We start from the raw sequence: 18,516 nt of genomic DNA, 5'->3' as shown, positions 1-18,516 counted from the left end.
GTATCAGTCAGTGTGAATGGAGTTCTTAGGCCTACCGAGGACCATGAGCCAGAACCTGGCCCCCTCAGAGAGGCACAAGGAGCAATTCCTTCCCATCGTGGTAGGTCACTGGTGCCAGTTTCGGAGCTGGCACTGCCTCTGGACCCGTCTTCATCTGATCAGCAGGGTGTTCGCTCTGTGCGGAGCTCGAGTTCTCATAAGGGGCGTCAACCCTTTCACAGTTTGTCCCATTGACAGGGCGATGGGGGGAGGCTTGCTCTGTTTGCTCATGCCTGGTCCCATCATTTGTGGGCTCTTTCAGTCATTTCCGATGGCCTGCAGTGGCGTTGAGTAGCCCAGTCTCCTTCGGGGCTCGCGGGGCAGGTTTCTTCTAATGTGATCTGTCGGGTCATCTTGGAGTGGGTGCGGTTGGGCGTGGTCGAAACGACGACATCTCCCAGATGGGTTTCCCCATCTGTTCCCAGTCCCGAAACGGTACTGTGCAGACCTGCAGTTCATTCTGGACTTGTCCCATCTGAATCCCTGGGTTCATTGCCCCTCCTTTTGGATTACTACTCTGTCCCATGTCTGGCATCTGTTGGAGCCAGGCACTTGGATGGTGTCCCTGGACCTCCGGGACCCATATTGGCACGTCCCAATTCATCTGGGGTTCAGGGACTGGCTCAGTTTTGTTGTGGAACATCAGAGTTACCGCTTTCATTGTCTCTCGTTTGGGTTAAACCTCGCACCTCATGTTTTCACACGCCTTACTCGGGTCGTGGTGGCCCATCTGTGTCTCTTAGGTGTTCAGGTGCTAGCCTACCTCGACGACTGGCTGGTTTGGGCTCCCAGCCGGTCTGCTTGTCTGCTCGCCAGGGATTTGGTTCTTTCCCAGCTCGTCGGGTTTGGGTTCTTGGTGAACTGGAGGAAGTCCCATTTGGTTCCCTCCCAGGTTCGGACTTGGCTGGGTCTTGTTTGGGACTCTCGGACCTCTTCCTTGCCTCTCCCTCCGGAGAATTTCCTTCAGTTGCGGTCCCACCTTTGCCTGTTTCTGGGGGGCTCCTGGGTCACATGACGGTTGCTCGAGGGTTTGTGTGGGAGCCTGAACTTTGCCGTGATGGTCTACCCGCTGAGTCGGGTTTGGTTTCGTCGGCTGTTCTAGTTTCTTTGGAGCCATCCCTTCCGCCTCTCTCACGATCGCTGGGTTCGTCCGCCGGGGGCCTTGCGTTGGTTGCTTTGTCACCGGCTTCCTCTTCGGGTTTTTCGGGGTTCAGTGCCTTGGTGCCTACCCAAGCCCTCGCTCAATGTGTTCGCGGACGTGTCATCTCTGGGCTGGGGCTTACCTCCTGGGCAAGTCCCTCTTGTTTTTGTCTTTTGGTAAGTAGCTCTGGGAAGCCGACGGGGCTCCCCCAGAAAACCAGCGTTGAATGTAATGAAAAGCCATTTACTGGGTGAGACCTGGAGGCTCCCCGGCACCCTCCCTCCCTCCAGTCAGCGGTTTTTCGCATGTTTTAGATATCCAGCCTCAGAACTGGGGTCATGGGTAGCTGGCACGAGGGGTCTGGGCTCCCCCCTTTTCCCCTCATGGGGAGAGGGGAGCTGCGAAGACGGCGGTGTGGTGACGTCATGCTCATTTGATCATGTTTGTTTAGGGAGTTCTGTCCACTAGTTCGACTCTCAGTAGCAATTTCTTAATCAGAATAGGGGTTTGTTTTGGAATGCTTACCTTTCTGGGTGCCTGACCCAGTCGATGGCAGACATAGAATGCTTCCAACCACATGGGGGTTTCTATAGGTCATTGCTATTCGTGCCTCTCTGAGGGGGCCTCTCTGGCTCGTGGTCCCCGGCAGGACTAAGAACTCCATTTACACTGACTGATACCAAAATCTAATATTAGCAATATCAGCCTGGATAACTCTGGGGAGCCTCTGGGTTTCATCCAGAAAATGCAGTTTCATTACATTCAACGCTGTTTTTTTGTCAAAATTAATGCCACTAATTTTATAACATGAATCATATTTGTACACAAAAATCTATACAGTACATTATTTATATCAATAATATGTTGTCAGTTTTTCTGCTCTGATGAAAGGACTTTTTTAGAAATATTTTTTTGTGTACTGGATACTGCACATTTAATTTTGATTCATATTATATTCTTATGAGATACATTAATTAAATATTTAAGAGAATGTATGAGTTGTTTCACTTGACATTCCAGCATGCATCTGTACACTTGGAGCCAAAATTTTTTGAGCTGAGTAATTTAGAACCTGAGGAGGAGGTTCTCTTTATCCTTTTGGAGGCACCTCTTCATGGCACCATAACCAAAGAAGTCAATGGCGAGACATATATATTTACTGAGGGTAAGGAACATGTTTTTTGTATTTAATTTTGGTGCACTAGTATTTTTAAATAGATGTTTAAAATCTGTTCTGTTATCATAAGTAAAATAATATTATTCAAAATTAATATTTTGGTAGCCCATTCTGACAACATGAACAAAGCAGGAAGGCAATGGAACTATATATACCAACTGTTAGAAAGACTAAGAAATCGGCAATAAATATGAAGTTAAAATATGTATATATAAAGACTAATTACCTAAGTGTAATTTCAGTTTATATATATACATATATTTTAACTTCATATTACAGTATGTGGGTGACTGGGTTCAGACAGCCAACTGATGGTAAGAGCATTCAGTAATTTGGGAAAATATAAATACCTGAAGAAACTATTGAATACTGTATTATACTAATGTATACAGTATTTGATTTTGATAACTATGATCATGTGTTAGGAGTTATAATATTTTGACCAATAAATTTCTTGGCCATTACTACTGTATTTTTTATTTATAATCATTATCTATTATGTTATAGTACTGTATATTTTTGACCAATATTCTTTCAGTGGGGAGCCCCTTCGGCTCCTTGGATCTATCGGGCCAATGTGTGATATATTAGACCAGGGCATTAGTCTATGGAGTTCGACCTACCAGGAACCATAAGCTAGAACCTGGCCCCCTCAGAGAGGTTGCTGGAAGCAATGGCCCTGGAAACCCCTCCTCCCCTGTGGTTGGAAGTTTTCCTTATCTGCCATCGACCGGGGTAAGACACCCAGAAAGGTAGGCATAACAAAACAAACCCCACATGGTAAAAAAATTACAAAGAAAAACTGAACAGAGAGGCAGAACGTTCTCCAGTCCCAAGGAAACAAGCAAACGTCACACTCCACTGCCTTGCCGCTCGTGGCATTGGACGTTTGCTTGTTTGCTTATGACATTTGCTTGGGAGTGTGATATTTGCTTGTTTCCTTGGGATTGAAGGGAGTTCTGCCTCTTTGTTTGGTTTTTATTTGTACTTTCCTTACCATGTGGGGTTTGTTTTGTTATGCCTACCTTTCTGGGTGCCTAACCCGGGTCAATGGCAAATAAGGGAAACTCCCAACCACGGGGAGGGGTTTCCAGGGCCATTGCTCCCTGCAACCTCTCTGAGGGGGGCCAGGTTCTGGCTCATGGTCCTCGGTTTGTCGAACTCCATAGACTAATGCTCGATCCAATATATCACACATTAGTCCGATAGCTCCAGGAAGTCTCTGGGGCTCACCCATAAAATGGAGTTTCATTACATTCAATGCTGGTTTTTTATTTTCACAGAGGACAGTCTTGATAGCAAAGATATAAGTGACTCTCAGATCCTCTACAGTCATGATGGCTCGGACTCCACTTTTGACGCCATTGTGTTTCTTGCCCTAGGCCACTCGTCAGAAGCAAGCACTCGTATCACAGTTACAGTGCGGCATGAGGATCTCCAACACCCTATGAAAAGTGACAATGCCTCATTTTCCTTGACACTAAATGAATGTAAATATATATTGTATTGGAGCTTTAGTAACATGGTAACTAAGTAACCTTAGTAACATTTTAGTAATCATACATATGTCACAGGAAAGTAATGGGTGCTCAGTACTTAAGTGACAAATTGAGGGATGGATTAGAGACCTATATTATGGGCTATTCATGCCCATGCCACCTCTTGGGTGGCTTAATCTTTATCAATCAATCAGAGACCTATATGAACCAGCTTAGAGTTATACAAGTTGTTTTTTATTATACAAAATGTATGCCATATGATAATTACACAGACTACAAGTAATCTTTTTGGAAACCAAAATGCATAAAAAAAATTCTTGTATTTATGATGATAGTCAATACACTGTTAACATTTATTGCTTAATATTAAGTTATTACTGTATTAGTATTTTCTATAATTTTTTAAAGTGCATAATGCACATTTTTGTGAGATGATAATTATGATGAATATGTGCAATGTATGGCATAATAAAGGTAGAATAATTTTATTTAATTTTCATAGGAAAATGGTCTCTGTAAATGACTGTAAAACTCACTGATTTTCTTTCAGTGGATTGTAAATGTTTTTAATTATAAGTTGATTTGCAGTTTTTATGTTTTTTAGATGAAACAAAAGTTATCAACAGTTGGCATCTTCACTTCACTGATGTCCATTCTAAAGATGAAGACCTGGTGTACACACTCATCAGTCAAGCTCAGTATGGTGCTCTTGTTAGTATTCAACCTTCAGGAACGACACACAGACTTAATGAGACCCACAAGTTCACCCAGGCAGATATTATCTATGGCTTAGTCAACTACACATCTGACAAAGAAGTTGGAATGAAAGCTGTGGTAGACAACCTGGCTTTTAATGTTACAGATCCTCAAAACAATGTTCTGAGTAATCAGGTAATTTATTACTAAGTTTTAATGCTCAGGTAGTTTAATAAATTGTAAAATCAAGTGATTGATACTGTACTTGAGTTTTAGAAACTAGGTAATTTAGAGTTAAGTTTATAGTCATCCAGAAGTGTGTTAGAAATTCACCTAGAGATTCAGAATGACACTGGTGCAATAACATTTGTGATGTTGAATGTGAGGCTGTGATTTCTGGAGTGTAGGGAAGAATTAATATTATATTATGGGAGCAGAATGAGAAAGAAATATAATGAAAGAGGAGGAAAAAAATGCTATAACATTAAAATAAGAAACTGTAAGGTGTGAGTAAACTTTATTAGTAGATAACATTTTGCTTGTAAGGGTTTCATCAAACTAATAAGAGATACACAGGACTAGTGCTTATAAATGGACAAAATTGTAAGGAGTGAAGTCTGGGAGGCAAAGGTGGTATGAGGTCAGAGAGGTGAAGGTTCATTGAGGACAGAGATGTGCAAGATTATTTATTACTGCACAATATATATTTATTAAGTATTTATTTAGCAAGGAGAGAAGTAGTGTTAAATCTTCCATGAGTCTGTTCTAAGGTATTGTAGTGTTTGATGACAGCAGATTCTATGCAGTCTCTTCTAAAGTTTAATTCTTTGAGGATGATTTTAGCATCCCTCAAGTTCATGATGTATTACTCCTGGTTCCTGTGCGACACTCACTCTTGTAGTATTTATTTTTGTAAATCCTTGCATCTTAAATTTGAGGATGTGTCTCTTACGTATACTTTGTCACAATTATTTCAGGGCATAGTGAAAACTGCCTTCCATGGTGACTTTGTGTTTAGTGTTGCTTCTTATGAAAGTACTGATTATTTTTTTTTATTTTTATTATTTTTTTTTTTGTAGATATATGCAAGAGTTGTTATATTTTTGTACAGCCACTAGTACGTGTGGCGTTTCGGGCAAGTCCTTAATCCTATGGTCCCTGGAATATGACCCCCACGAAGAATCGTTTTTACAACCAAGTACCCATTTTACTGTTGAGTTAAACAGAGGCTACAGTTAAGGATTTGCACCCAGTAAATCCTCCCCGGCCAGGATACGAACCCATGACAAAGTGATCGCGGAACGTCAGGCAAGTGACTTACCACTACACCACGGAGACTGGTTATAGTGGATATGTTTTTACAAAACCAGTCCCCGTGGTGCAGTGGTAAGACACTTGCCTGGCGTTCCGCGAGCGCTTTGTCATGGGTTCATATCCTGGCCGGGGAGGATTTACTCGGCGCAAATCCTTAACTGTAGCTTCTGTTTAACCCAACAGTAAAATGTGTACTTGGTTGTAAAAACGATTTTTCGCAGCGGGAATCGTATTCCAGGGATCTGCCCGAAACGCTACGCGTACTAGTGGCTGTACAAGAATGTAACAACTCTTGTATATATCTTAAAAAAAAAAAAAAGACTATAAATGAGCCATCATTCCAATATTTTTGTTTGTGTTGCTTTTGAAGATCCTTGCTGTCTGTTTATTTTATGCATTCCCTAAGGAAGTATATAGAGTATTAAAGATTAAAAAACTCAATAATGTATTACCACATCTCATTAAGAAACCTCTTGTTACAGATCCTAAAAGCCTTGAGAAAGACGCCAATCACTGTGTTTCATTTTGTGTTATTAAAAGGGCAAGAGTACTACAGCTAAATCTGGCTTCCCATATTGGAGTTTCTCTAGATCACTGGCAGCAATTTTCTTCACCCATAACGAAGTGAAAGCATGAAAGAACTAGGTCATAAAAAGATGCATGTAAAGTGATGAATAAACTAGAGGGCCTCAGTTAGACAACTTGTAAACAAAAAAATCAAATGGAATGAAAATAAAAAAATGAATAAAGTAACATAGTTATATGAAGAGGAAAATTACAAAAACATGACTTAAACAGCTAAAAATAGTATATTATGCTGTATATTGAAATATACAGTACATTATTTGACAGAACAAAGAATTGTTCCAGGTTATAGCATTGGGAAGCTAATGAGTTGCCCACCAGAAAGAGTCATTTCATCACATTCAATGCTGAATTTTTACTTTGTGCTTAGTTTCTCATACCTTGATTATTACATATTTCTACACAGGTCCTGAAAGTGACGATTCAAGGTGTTGATAATAAAGAGCCTGAAGTGGTAATGGGAGAGGCTGTCACTGTAGCAGAAGGCAGTAGTGTAATCTTATCTCCAGCTTCCATTACAGCCTCTGATATAGACACTCCCTTATCCAATCTCACAGTCATCATTGATGCACCTCCACTATTTGGATACATCACAAACACTAATTCTGGTAGGTATAAAATACAATTTTGGGATAATACTTAATACTGTACTCCAAAATTGTAAACTCAACAGTTATTAAAGGTAAAATGATCAAATCCAAACCATTTAGCATAATTTTCATGTATTGTATCAGTTTGTTAGAAGATTGGTGATACACCTAATATCTTTTAATTTAATTTATTAGGATAGTTTTTCTGTTATTTTGTACTGTATGACACTATAATTTCAGAACCTAAGAGCTCCTCTGGAGGGGCATCACCAATGCTGGAGTTTACTATGAAAGATTTGCAAGAAGGCAAAGTGACCTATATTCAGTCACAACATCGCCATCAAGAACCTATCCAAGACTCTTTTCTATTTCATGTCACAGATGGCACCAATGGGTCTCCGGTCATGAGGTTTAATATCACCATTCAGGTAATTTTCAGCTCTTATAATTATTGCAATTTAAAGTTATGAAATTTACTTTAAACTCATGCATAGGTCTGTATTGGTTTCTACTCTTATACAGCAAAGTAATGTATATGTCAAATGAAATCAAATCAAATATTTATTCAGGTAAAATACATACATACTAGGTGAGATACAAAACGTTGATGGAGTTATAGATTGAGCTAGTACATACAATGCCTAAAGCCACTATTACACAAAGCATTTCGGGCAGGAAAAACACTAACACTAAAACTTAATACTAATTAATACTAATATATAAGTATGAATTTTAGTATTACATTTTTGCTCACAGCTTATAAATGATGAGTCACCGGTGATTCTTGGAGAACAAGTGGTGATTGAAAAGGGTCAGACTGCAGTCATTCGAAACCAGTCACTCTTCATATCTGATGCAGACACTCAACCTAAAGACCTCATTGTCAAAATTGAACAATCACCAAACCATGGTAAGAGCTGGAAAATTCTAATTTGTTCCAGTGGGGGAAATAAAAATCTTTCTCCAATTTTGTATCAAAGGTAAATGCCATAAGTTGAAATTGCATATCCAGGTATGCTAAGGTTTTTTTTATTTTGTGTATGAATAAGATTTATCATATTCCTCTTCTTCTTTTCCTGTGTCCTTCTTTTAGGATCTCTCCACAGAAAGCTGTCTCGAGAATCTTCTATTAAGAACAGTGAACTGCTCACCCGAGGACAGAGCTTCACTTTTCAAGATCTTCTGGATGAGCTTATCCTGTACAGCCATGATGGCTCCAGAGATCCTGAAGACATCATGGAAATTATGGTAATTATCTTTAAATTGCAGGACACAAAGCACAAAAATGAAAGTACCCTATGATGCATCAAGACTCTAATGCATCTAACAGTTAGATATAATATATATGCATCTAATATGATGCATCTAATAAGTTAGATGCATCTAACCAGCTCTTTGCAGGTTAGTGATAGCAACCATGAAACTGGTGGAATTATTATTATAATTATTATTATTATTATTATTATTATTATTATTATTATTATTATTATTATTATTATTATTAAGATGTAAACACTTGCCCAAAATAATTCTCCTGTGGCTCCCACAATTGCACCTGTAAATATATACAGTACTGTTGAATTTTTTACTGTTTTCTACTTCACCTAGACAGGGACATTGCTTTACAATATGTTAATGAATCAGTTCTTTGCAGGTTAGTGACAGCAACCATGAAACTGGTGGAATTGTTGAATTCATAATTCTTCAGAAGACAGACGAGGCTCCAAGGCTGCGTCTTAATCATGGCCTCACACTCAAGGCTGGGGAGATTTCAGTCATCTCTCCATCACTTCTCATAGCTGAAGATGTTGATTCTGAGACAGAGATGATCAAATATGTTGTAACCAGTTTGCCAATATCTGGGAAACTTGAGATATACCAATCCCAACCTGATAAATGGATGCCGTTAAATGTTGGTTCAGTGTTTATGCAGAAAGACATCATAAATGGGAATATTCGGTAAGAGTAGTCATTCTGCAAGTCAACTTTTGAGTGTGTATAGATCCAATTTCTCAGAGATAATGAAAATCACAAAGAGTTTATCATGTTCTTCACACTTGCTCACTACTAATACAAATAATTGACAGGTTTGTGCATAAGAAAGATACACCAAGTGGAACAGATACCTTACGTTTTAATCTACAAGACACAGAAGGGAATGTGATGATGGATCAAGCACTCTCCATCATTGTGCTGGAAGACAGAATACCACCACGCATCACTCTAAATACAGTTCTCACCCTCATGGAAGATGCTTCAGCTGCTATAACTGCAGAGTTTCTTTCAGCAACTGATGCTGAGATGGATCCTATGGAACTGAAATATATTGTAGGTATATTCATTTAAAAAAATTATGTTTGTTATTATCACTGTTATAAGTTTACAGTATTATAATTTTTTCCAATTATATATTTTTTTCATATGCACTTCTATTTTGCTAAGCTGGTGAGTGGTCCAGATCATGGCCGACTTGAATTAACAACAGCTCCCGGAAAGGCTGTGTCATCATGGACTCAACGAGCACTAGAACTGGGAATACTTCACTACCATCACCACACAATGGATGAAAGCACCAAAGATCAGTTCTCTTTTGTTGTTTCAGATGGGTTAGTAGACTTATATATTAATAACAATTAAATAAGCATTTCCTGAGTTTTACCATTTGGTTGCTCTTTTAGGTAAAGTCCTGCACTTCTTTTAGACAGGACTATGCACATTTCAGGGAAGATGACATTCCTCACCAAGGTAACAGATCTTTTCAAGATGAGTAGGATGCAATTCTGCAAAACTACTAACATGCATAATGTTTCAGGCCAGGCTTAAAGCTAACACAAAACATGCACCGAATTTGAAATTACAATTGGTACTCATTCCACAAACGATCAGCCACTGAGGTTATACAAGTTCTTTCAGGCCCTCTGCTGATCTTAGTATTTGGAGTCTCTGGGTTGGATCTACTGCTATAGGTATAGGTAGCAGGGAAGCAGTAGCAAGAAATTCAGACACACTAGCAACATGGCCATATACAGATTTGTTATAGTGGGCAGTGAGGGCAGTGGTGTATCCTCCCAACTTTTCTGTGTATGGATTGCAATACTGTATTCATATTAATGGTTTTTAGGTTGTTAAACTGTCTTCTTGGTGTTTGGTTGGTTCCTTGCCCCATGTGAGATTCTCTTTTCTTTCCCTGAGGCTTTCTTCATGATTAAGAAGCAATGTTTGTACGATTTAGTGTTGGTCAAATTTGTTTCTGGTAGCATGCACTTCCATGAGCAGTGAAGACTATTTTGTCTTTTTGGTTGGCTTGGATGTTGTTCTTACTGTAAGTTGGATCCCCACCTCCACAAACTTGGTGAAGTGTTATGCCATCAGTGGCATGGTAGAAGCTGTTGAGTTCGAGTAAATCAAGAACCTCTCATCACATGGTCAGTTTCCTCCAGTGTAGCTGGTACACACTTAGCTTTATATTTAAGTTTGTTTTGCTTTGTTTGCATTTAGTACTTTTAAGAAAATTTCATGTATTCCCATCAGACTTTCACTTGGGTTGTCATTATTAATTTAGAAATCTACAAACTGTATACAGTATTAAAAATATAATTTCCATCTCGTAAAAAAGGAAATCTGCTAATAACAGTATATCTTAAAGTAAATCTATAATAGATATTAATCCTAATAAACTATAAGATTCATAAATTGGTACTATTGTACATTATTTGCATGATGATAAACTTTTGGTATAGGATTAACTTTTTTTTTTCCAGTTACAACAATGTAAGCCAGTCTTTCAGCATCAACATCACTCCTGTAGATGATGAAATACCACTTCTTGTTACAAACACCATCAAAGTTCAGGAAGGTACCAGAAAAATTATTTCACAGTTTGAAATAGAAGCTTTAGATGCTGATACTAGAGATGAGTTCATCACCTTCAGCATCGTACGACCCCCTCGGCATGGGCAGATGCAGGTTACAGTGGGTGAAGACTACTTGAATTCCAAGGTTGGTAGCATTTTACCTAATGAACAAGGAAAATAGTCAAGAAATTTTGAAAAGATGATAGGGGATTTTCTGCCCTTATAGCTGGTAATGCAAATTATAATATTTTATTAATACAAAATTGCCAAGGAACTAATTACAGTGATTACATGGTGGTTACAATCTTTATATTTTTAATAAAGCCACTAATCACATGCAGCAATTTGGTCATATCTTAAAATTAATGTGTGTGTGTGTTAAGTTAATACATTTCTGCTATTTTAAAGTCTGGATTTTTAGAGATTACTATACACTGGATTTCACTTCATATAATCTTTTAACTTGTATCCTGGAAGCATATTGTTAATGTGTGATTTGCTGTGCTGTAAATGAGGATTTTACAAAATAAATACTACAGGTAAATTCAGGTAAAGATATAGAAAATTAACTACAGTACTTTATTAAGTAATACAGCCAGACCAGGTGCAGAATTACACAAACATCTTTATATTTTTAATCTACAGTTACAGTGTACTGTGTATGGATATGCACAGCAACTTTTATGTTTGAAACATTTACTTAATACCATATATTTTTTTGATGGCAGGAAGAACAGTACAACCACAATTCAATGAACTATATTGAACCAATTCTAATTTATTGCATCTGGAAATGCCTCCAGGATGCTGTTTACAGGCCCTATGGGCTAATTTCACGTAGATTTTTTTAAAATTTAAACTTATAATATAATAGAAATTACCAAATGAACAAATCTACAAAAAAAAAATTAACCACATCTAGTTTATTTCTCACATCCCTAGCCTCAAAACTCATTTTCAAAAGATAGCAAGACCATGCCTGAGTGAACGAAAACCTTGATAACTCAAAACGAAAACAAATCCTAGAATTTGGTTTTAAATTTACCTGAGGGCCACTAACCCTAGTGGCCTCGACGAGGACAGGAAGCCAGCACGCTTGAATGGCTAGAAACTAATACCGTTCTGCAGGTTTACTTGGGGGGGCGAATTTGAGAGCTTTAATGCATGCTTGTTTGGCCCTGTGCTTCTTTGGGATGTTGGCATTGTGCAGCTGTATGTGCAGGTTCCCTCCCTTTCAGCATCTTTGGTTGCTGAGGACTTGCACGTCTATGGGCATTTGGCTTCAGTCTTACGCTTCTTTTCTTTTCTCGAACTGTCTTCGGACTGGCTCCAGGAGGATGTGGGGGGCGTTGAATGCTGGGCCTTCGTCTGTGGCGCTGGCCTTGGCGGCTAGGGCATCGGCCGCAGTGTTGAAGCTGTTTGTGGCAATTCTCCAAGAGGCAGTGTCTCTGCTCTTTGCTTCTCACCTCGCGTGCCAGCAGGCTGTGCTTCCTCTCTTTTTTGAATCCGCTTGGGTTCTGGCTCTTAGGTTTTCATTAGCGATGGGTGAGGGGGAGGGGAGGCTCGCGCTGTTTGCTTACACCTGGTCCCATGATTCGTGGGAATTTCGGGTTGTATCCTCCGGCCTGTGGTGGAGTTGGGCAGCTCCTCCTCCTTTTGGGGGTTCAGGGGCTGGCAGGGCAGGTTTCTTCCCCTGTGGTCTGTTGGGTCATCTCGGAGTGGGTGCGCAGGGGGCGTGGTCGAAACAACCCCATCCCTCAGGCGAGTTTCCCACCTGTTTCTAGTGCCGAAACAGGACTGTGCGGATCTGCGGTTCATTCAGGACTTGTCCCATCTGAACTCCTGGATTCTTTGCCTCTCCTTTCGGATGTCCACTCTGTCTCAAGTCCGGTTTCTGTTGGAACCAGGTGCCTGGATGGTGTCCCTGGACCTCAGGGACACCCACAACCACTTGGGAGGGGGGGTTTCCAGGGGCCATTGCTCCCTGTGCCTCTCTGAGGGGGCCAGGTTCTGGCTCATGGTCCCTTGTAAGCTAAGCGCCATTGACTAATACCCTGGTCTAATGTGTTAAGTTAATACATTTCTGCTATTTTAAAGTCTGGATTTTTAGAGATTACTTTACACTGGATTTTACTTCATATAATCTTTTAACTTGTATCCTGGAAGCATATTGTTAATGTGTGATTTGCTGTGCTGTAAATGAGGATTTTACAAAATAAATACTACAGGTAAATTCAGGTAAAGATATAGAAAATTAACTACATATTAGCCGACATATTAGCCCAATAGCTCCTGGGAATCTCCGGGACTCACCCAGAAAATGGCGTTTCATTACATTCACACTAAGTTTTTTAAAAAGTATAGTAATTTCACTTGAATTCATTCCGGATAAATTTTATTCGTGCTTTATTTTTAAAATCTTAAATATATATATTTTTGTAATTCCTAAAGAATTTTTGCTTGTTTACAATTTTGTTTCCATATGCTACTTTTAATTATTATATCTGTGCTGTCTCTTCCTAAGACTTTCACAATGCTAGATGTGTACAATGGGGAAGTATCCTATCTTCATGAGGGTTCTGACACATCCCATGACTCCTTTGACATTGTGGTGTCAGACTCTACCAACACAATGTACCGGCATGGGAGGGGTAAGGAAGCTTCATCTGAGCCTTCTACCATCAATATTGAGATTTCTTCGGTAGACGATGGTACACCAATATTAACAGCAAATAGAGGGCTTCAATATTTGCAGCAGGAGGAAGGCAAGGTGGGTTATATTCTAGGGTAATAAGCACATTTTAACTTAAAAATAAATTATAGCTCAATTAATTTTTTACAGTACTGTATACAAAAAGGTCTACAAAAAATAAGATGACTGCAAAATTGTTTATGTATGTAAAGACTGTAAAAATATAAATTTTTACAATATATACAAAAAGGTCTACAAAGATAAGATGACTGCAAGATAGTTTATTTATGCACGTAAAGAAAGAGGACAATTTTATTGTGATACAAAGGAATATTTGTATTTAATGCTACAGATAACATTTGAGTTGATGTTCAGATATAGGTGCTAATGCAGTTGGAATCAGATTAACTTTCAGCATTTTTTAAGACAGCTTATTGTTATAGTTTGGATGTGCTTATTAACTAATTTTTTTACAGGCCCAAAATCTGATTACTGCTCATGAGCTCCATGTTGAGGATGAAGATACACTACCAGATAATCTGCAGTTTTCTGTGACACGCCCCCCTGCCCATGGTGTTCTCAGACTCACTACACACGAGAGACCAGTGTCTGCATTCACACAAGGTAACAAAATGCTGGGATGGGTTATCTATTTTGTCTATTTGTCTTTGATGCCTTTCCTCTGCAAACTTTCCTAATTGGATGGGAGTGGCCTTATGAAAATCTTTCCTAAACGTATCAAATAATATAAAATAAGATAAAATGCATTATAATGTATAGCACATAATATTTTGATTATTAAAATAATGCAGTATTACATGTAACTCAGTTTATTAATGATTAAATATTTATTCTACACAGCTGACATCATTGCGGGTCGCTTATACTATGAGCTCGTCTCCTATGCACACGATACAACCAGTGATGAGTTCACCTTTGAAGTAACCGATAGTAAACCAAACATTGTATCAGGCAATGTTTTCCATATTCAGTGGGCATGGCTGATAATGGCACAGAGAGAGTATAATGTTACAGAAACTGATGGTGCAGTCAAAGTTTTTGTAAGAAGAACTGGAAATTTAAAGCAGCATTCATCAGTTACTTGTGTCACTCATGGGGGATCTGCAAAGGGAAAGTCAAAAGAACCACAAGATGTAGACTTTTCAGTTATTTCTGAGCCTGTACAATTTAGTGAAGGGGAGACAGAGAAGTACTGTACAGTACCTATCCATGACGATGAAGAATTTGAAGGTCTGGAAACATTTAGTGTTAAGTTGGTTGACCCTAATTATGCATTGCTAGGAAAGCCAAAAAAGTCACATATAACAATTATTGACAAAGAAGACAAGCCATCAGTTGGTTTTGAAAATAATCATTTTATTATCAATGAAGCCGAAGGTCTGATCTATGCTCGCTTGAAACGCAGAGGGGATGTCAACATTCCTGTATCTGTGGTATGTATTAGTGAAGATGGTTCTGCAAAAGGATCTGATCCAAAACAAATTGCAAGTGGAGCTGATTTCATCCACCGTCCTCATGATGAATCTTCAAGGGTTGTTTTCCCTCCTGGTATTCAAGTTTCCTCTTGTAATGTAAAAATTATTGATGACCCAGTGTTTGAAGTAAATGAAGATTTCCGATTAATACTGATCGATCCTTCTGAAGGCGTGATGCTTGGCGAGATCCGAGAAGCTTTTGTCACCATCAAAGGGCCCAATGACCAGAGTAAAGTTGGGTTCACTCAATCAGAGTACAATATATCTGAAAGTGAAGATGTAGTATCAGTATATTTAGAACGTTCTGGTGTGGATTTAAGTTACCCATCAACTGTTTGGTGTGCTACCAAGTCTTATACTCCAGAAGAGGCCCAGCCATCTCTTGACTATGTTCCACATTCAGAGCAAGTGAATTTCAGGGAGGACCAAGAAAGTGCAATATGCACCATTAATCTAATTGATGACAAAGTGAACCCAAAACTTGAAGGTCCAGAGAGATTTATAGTTTTCATCAGCACTGCTCAGAATGCATCTATTAACAGAGCTGCTGCAGAAGCTGTTGTGACAATAAATGATGATGAAGATGCACCTTCTATACAGTTTACAATGCCTGAAATAAAAGTCAGAGAAAATCAAACTGTTGTGAAAATCCCAATACAACGTTCAGGGGATCTAAGTCGAGTGTCAACTGTTTATTGCTTCACACGTCAGCGTTCAGCTAAGGCAGGTATCGACTTCATTGAACGACCAAACACCAAAGATTCAGCAATTACATTTCCTAAAGGTGTTTCAAAAGTTGAATGTGAAGTTGGCCTTCTAGATGACTTGGTATATGAAAAAGAAGAAAGATTCATAGTCAAACTGTCTCATCCAGGTTCCCCTTCAGATTTTCGGCCACACATTGGTGAAAATAAAATAGTTCGAGTGACCATTTTAGACTGGGAGGACAGGCCAAGAGTGTCTCTACAACATGGTGCATACACAATTGCCGAGCCTCAATCAAGGGATCTAACTTCAAGCCTCAGTGTTCCTATAATCCGACTTGGCGACACATCTCAAGTTTCCCGAGTTATGGTTTCTACCAGGGATGGTTCGGCTGCTTCAGGGTCAGACTACCACCCACTTCATACACAAGTGGAGTTTGCTCCAGGGGATACCATGTGAGTCTGATTATTAGTTTATGATTGTATTTTGAACAAAATGGTTATTAATTTATATGTTAATAATTTTAAACAATCATAAATTATGCACAATCCTCTATAAATAAATATATAAATATATATTTATATACCACCAGGTATATAAATAACTGATTATAAATAAGCAGGAAATTAAAAGTTCTCAAGTTAATATTTGCCATAGTTCTGGGGCCAGATTCACGAAGCAGTTACGCAAGTACTTACGAACGTGTACATCTTTCCTCAATCTTTGACAGGTTTGTTTACAATTATTAAACAGTTAATGAGCTCCGAAGCACCAGGAGGCTGTTTATAACAAGAGCATAGAGCATAGCTCTCATCCTGTAACTACACCTAACTAAATGGGCTTATTACCTCTCAGCAATGCCTTGAGCAATCCTCCTTTTACTGTGCAGGATGATATTGGGGAAATACAAGTTGTCTGCCTTCAGGGTTCAAGTAGGTTTCTCCAACATGGTCTCTGTGGTCCTCACCCTTAACTAGTCAGTCAAAGCAGCAGTCTTTGGCTGGAGGTAATTATCATCACAAGATCCACCATACGGTGGAACTGCCTACCCACCAAAGTCACAAATGCCAAGACATTACTTCCACGTCAAAGCCATTTGAGAGATTATGGCCCTAGGGTAAAACATGATGGTAGAAGTCCAACTGGTTTAAGAACTTATGAGTTCCTTAACTGTAGCCTCTGTTTAACTCAACAGTAAAATGGGTACTTAATCGTAAAAACGATTCTTCGTGGGGGTCGTATTCCAGGGACCATAGAAGTAAGGACTTGCCCAAAATGCTACATGTACTAGTGGCTGTACAAGACTGTAACAACTCTTGTATGTACTGTATCTCAAAAAAAAAAAAAAGTTCTCATATATATATATATATATATATATATATATATATATATATATATATATATATATATATATATATATATATATATATATATATTATATATATATATATAGTCGTACCTAGTAGTCAGAACGCACTTCTCAGCCTACTATGCAAGGCCCGATTTGCCTAATAAGCCAAGTTTTCCTGAATTAATATATTTTCTATAATTGTTTTCTTATGAAATGATAAAGCTACCCATTTCATTATGTATGAGGTCAATTTTTTTTTATTGGAGTTAAAATTAACGTAGATATATGACCGAACCTAACCAACCCTACCTAACCTAACCTAACCTATCTTTATAGGTTAGGTTAGGTTAGGTAGCCGAAAAAGTTAGGTCAGGTTAGGTTAGGTAGGTTAGGTAGTCGAAAAAACATTAATTCATGAAAACTTGGCTTATTAGGCAAATCGGGCCTTGCATAGTAGGCTGAGAAGTGCGTTCTGGCTACTAGGTACGACATATATATATATATATATATATATATATATATATATATATATATATATATATATATATGTCGTACCTAATAGCCAGAACGCACTTCTCAGCCTACTATTCAAGGCCCGATTTGCCTAATAAGCCAAGTTTTCATGAATTAATGTTTTATCGTCTACCTAACCTACCTAACCTAACCTAACCTAGCTTTTTTTGGCTACCTAACCTAAACTTACCGATAAATATAGGTTAGGTTAGGTTAGGTAGGGTTGGTTAGGTTCGGTCATATATCTACGTTAATTTTAACTCCAATAAACAAAAAATGACCTCATACATAGAGAAAAGGGTAGCTTTATCATTTCATAAGAAAAAAAATATAGTAAATATATTAATTCAGGAAAACTTGGCTTATTAGGCAAATCGGGCCTTGAATAGTAGGCTGAGAAGTGAGTTCTGGCTACTAGGTACGACATATATATATATATATATATATATATATATATACACACACACAGGCATACCTCTGAATAAGAGTTTAATCCGTTCCTGGAGACGCCTCGCCTTCCGAAAACTCGCATTCCGAAGTTAATTTCCCCATAAGAAATAAAGGGAAATGAATTAATCCGTTCCTGACTACCCCAAAAACCCCACATCAAACTAAATTTTTATACCTAATTTACCTAATTCATCTAAATAAACCTACAAAACTGTTCCAGTTATTACTTACCTTGCTGTCGAGTGCTGTAGGCGTATGGAAGATGGTGAGGAGGGGGGAGGAGGAGAGGAGTTACTGTTTGGAAGGGGAGTCCCCTTCCATAATCACATCACATAACCCCATGCCTTGTAACACTATGGATACCACTTCTCTTTCTAAATTTTTCAAACCAGCCCCTGCTTGCCTTAAACTCTT

The 18,516-nt window shown here is 38.6% G+C and overlaps 1 protein-coding gene across 3 annotated transcripts in view; it reads left to right on the top strand.

The window, feature by feature from the left end:
* Positions 1 to 18,516, top strand: part of LOC123766080 (extracellular matrix organizing protein FRAS1) — a 368,121-nt gene that overhangs the window by 328,917 nt on the left and 20,688 nt on the right. For all 3 annotated transcript variants that reach the window (XM_069301124.1, XM_069301135.1, XM_069301113.1), the window contains exons 25-38: positions 2,201 to 2,345; positions 3,641 to 3,847; positions 4,461 to 4,747; positions 6,858 to 7,059; positions 7,282 to 7,469; positions 7,798 to 7,951; positions 8,135 to 8,289; positions 8,696 to 9,000; positions 9,129 to 9,369; positions 9,484 to 9,647; positions 10,803 to 11,040; positions 13,420 to 13,665; positions 14,064 to 14,211; positions 14,449 to 16,243. In XM_069301124.1, the coding sequence (XP_069157225.1) occupies positions 2,201 to 2,345; positions 3,641 to 3,847; positions 4,461 to 4,747; positions 6,858 to 7,059; positions 7,282 to 7,469; positions 7,798 to 7,951; positions 8,135 to 8,289; positions 8,696 to 9,000; positions 9,129 to 9,369; positions 9,484 to 9,647; positions 10,803 to 11,040; positions 13,420 to 13,665; positions 14,064 to 14,211; positions 14,449 to 16,243 (4,475 nt within the window). The remainder of the gene's footprint in view (positions 1 to 2,200; positions 2,346 to 3,640; positions 3,848 to 4,460; positions 4,748 to 6,857; positions 7,060 to 7,281; positions 7,470 to 7,797; positions 7,952 to 8,134; positions 8,290 to 8,695; positions 9,001 to 9,128; positions 9,370 to 9,483; positions 9,648 to 10,802; positions 11,041 to 13,419; positions 13,666 to 14,063; positions 14,212 to 14,448; positions 16,244 to 18,516) is intronic.

The sequence above is a fragment of the Procambarus clarkii genome, chromosome 5 (genome assembly GCF_040958095.1).
Source record: "Procambarus clarkii isolate CNS0578487 chromosome 5, FALCON_Pclarkii_2.0, whole genome shotgun sequence".
Lineage (NCBI taxonomy): Eukaryota > Metazoa > Arthropoda > Malacostraca > Decapoda > Cambaridae > Procambarus > Procambarus clarkii.
The sequence above is the reverse complement of the archived record's forward strand: the minus strand, read 5'-3'. Positions and strand labels throughout refer to the sequence as shown.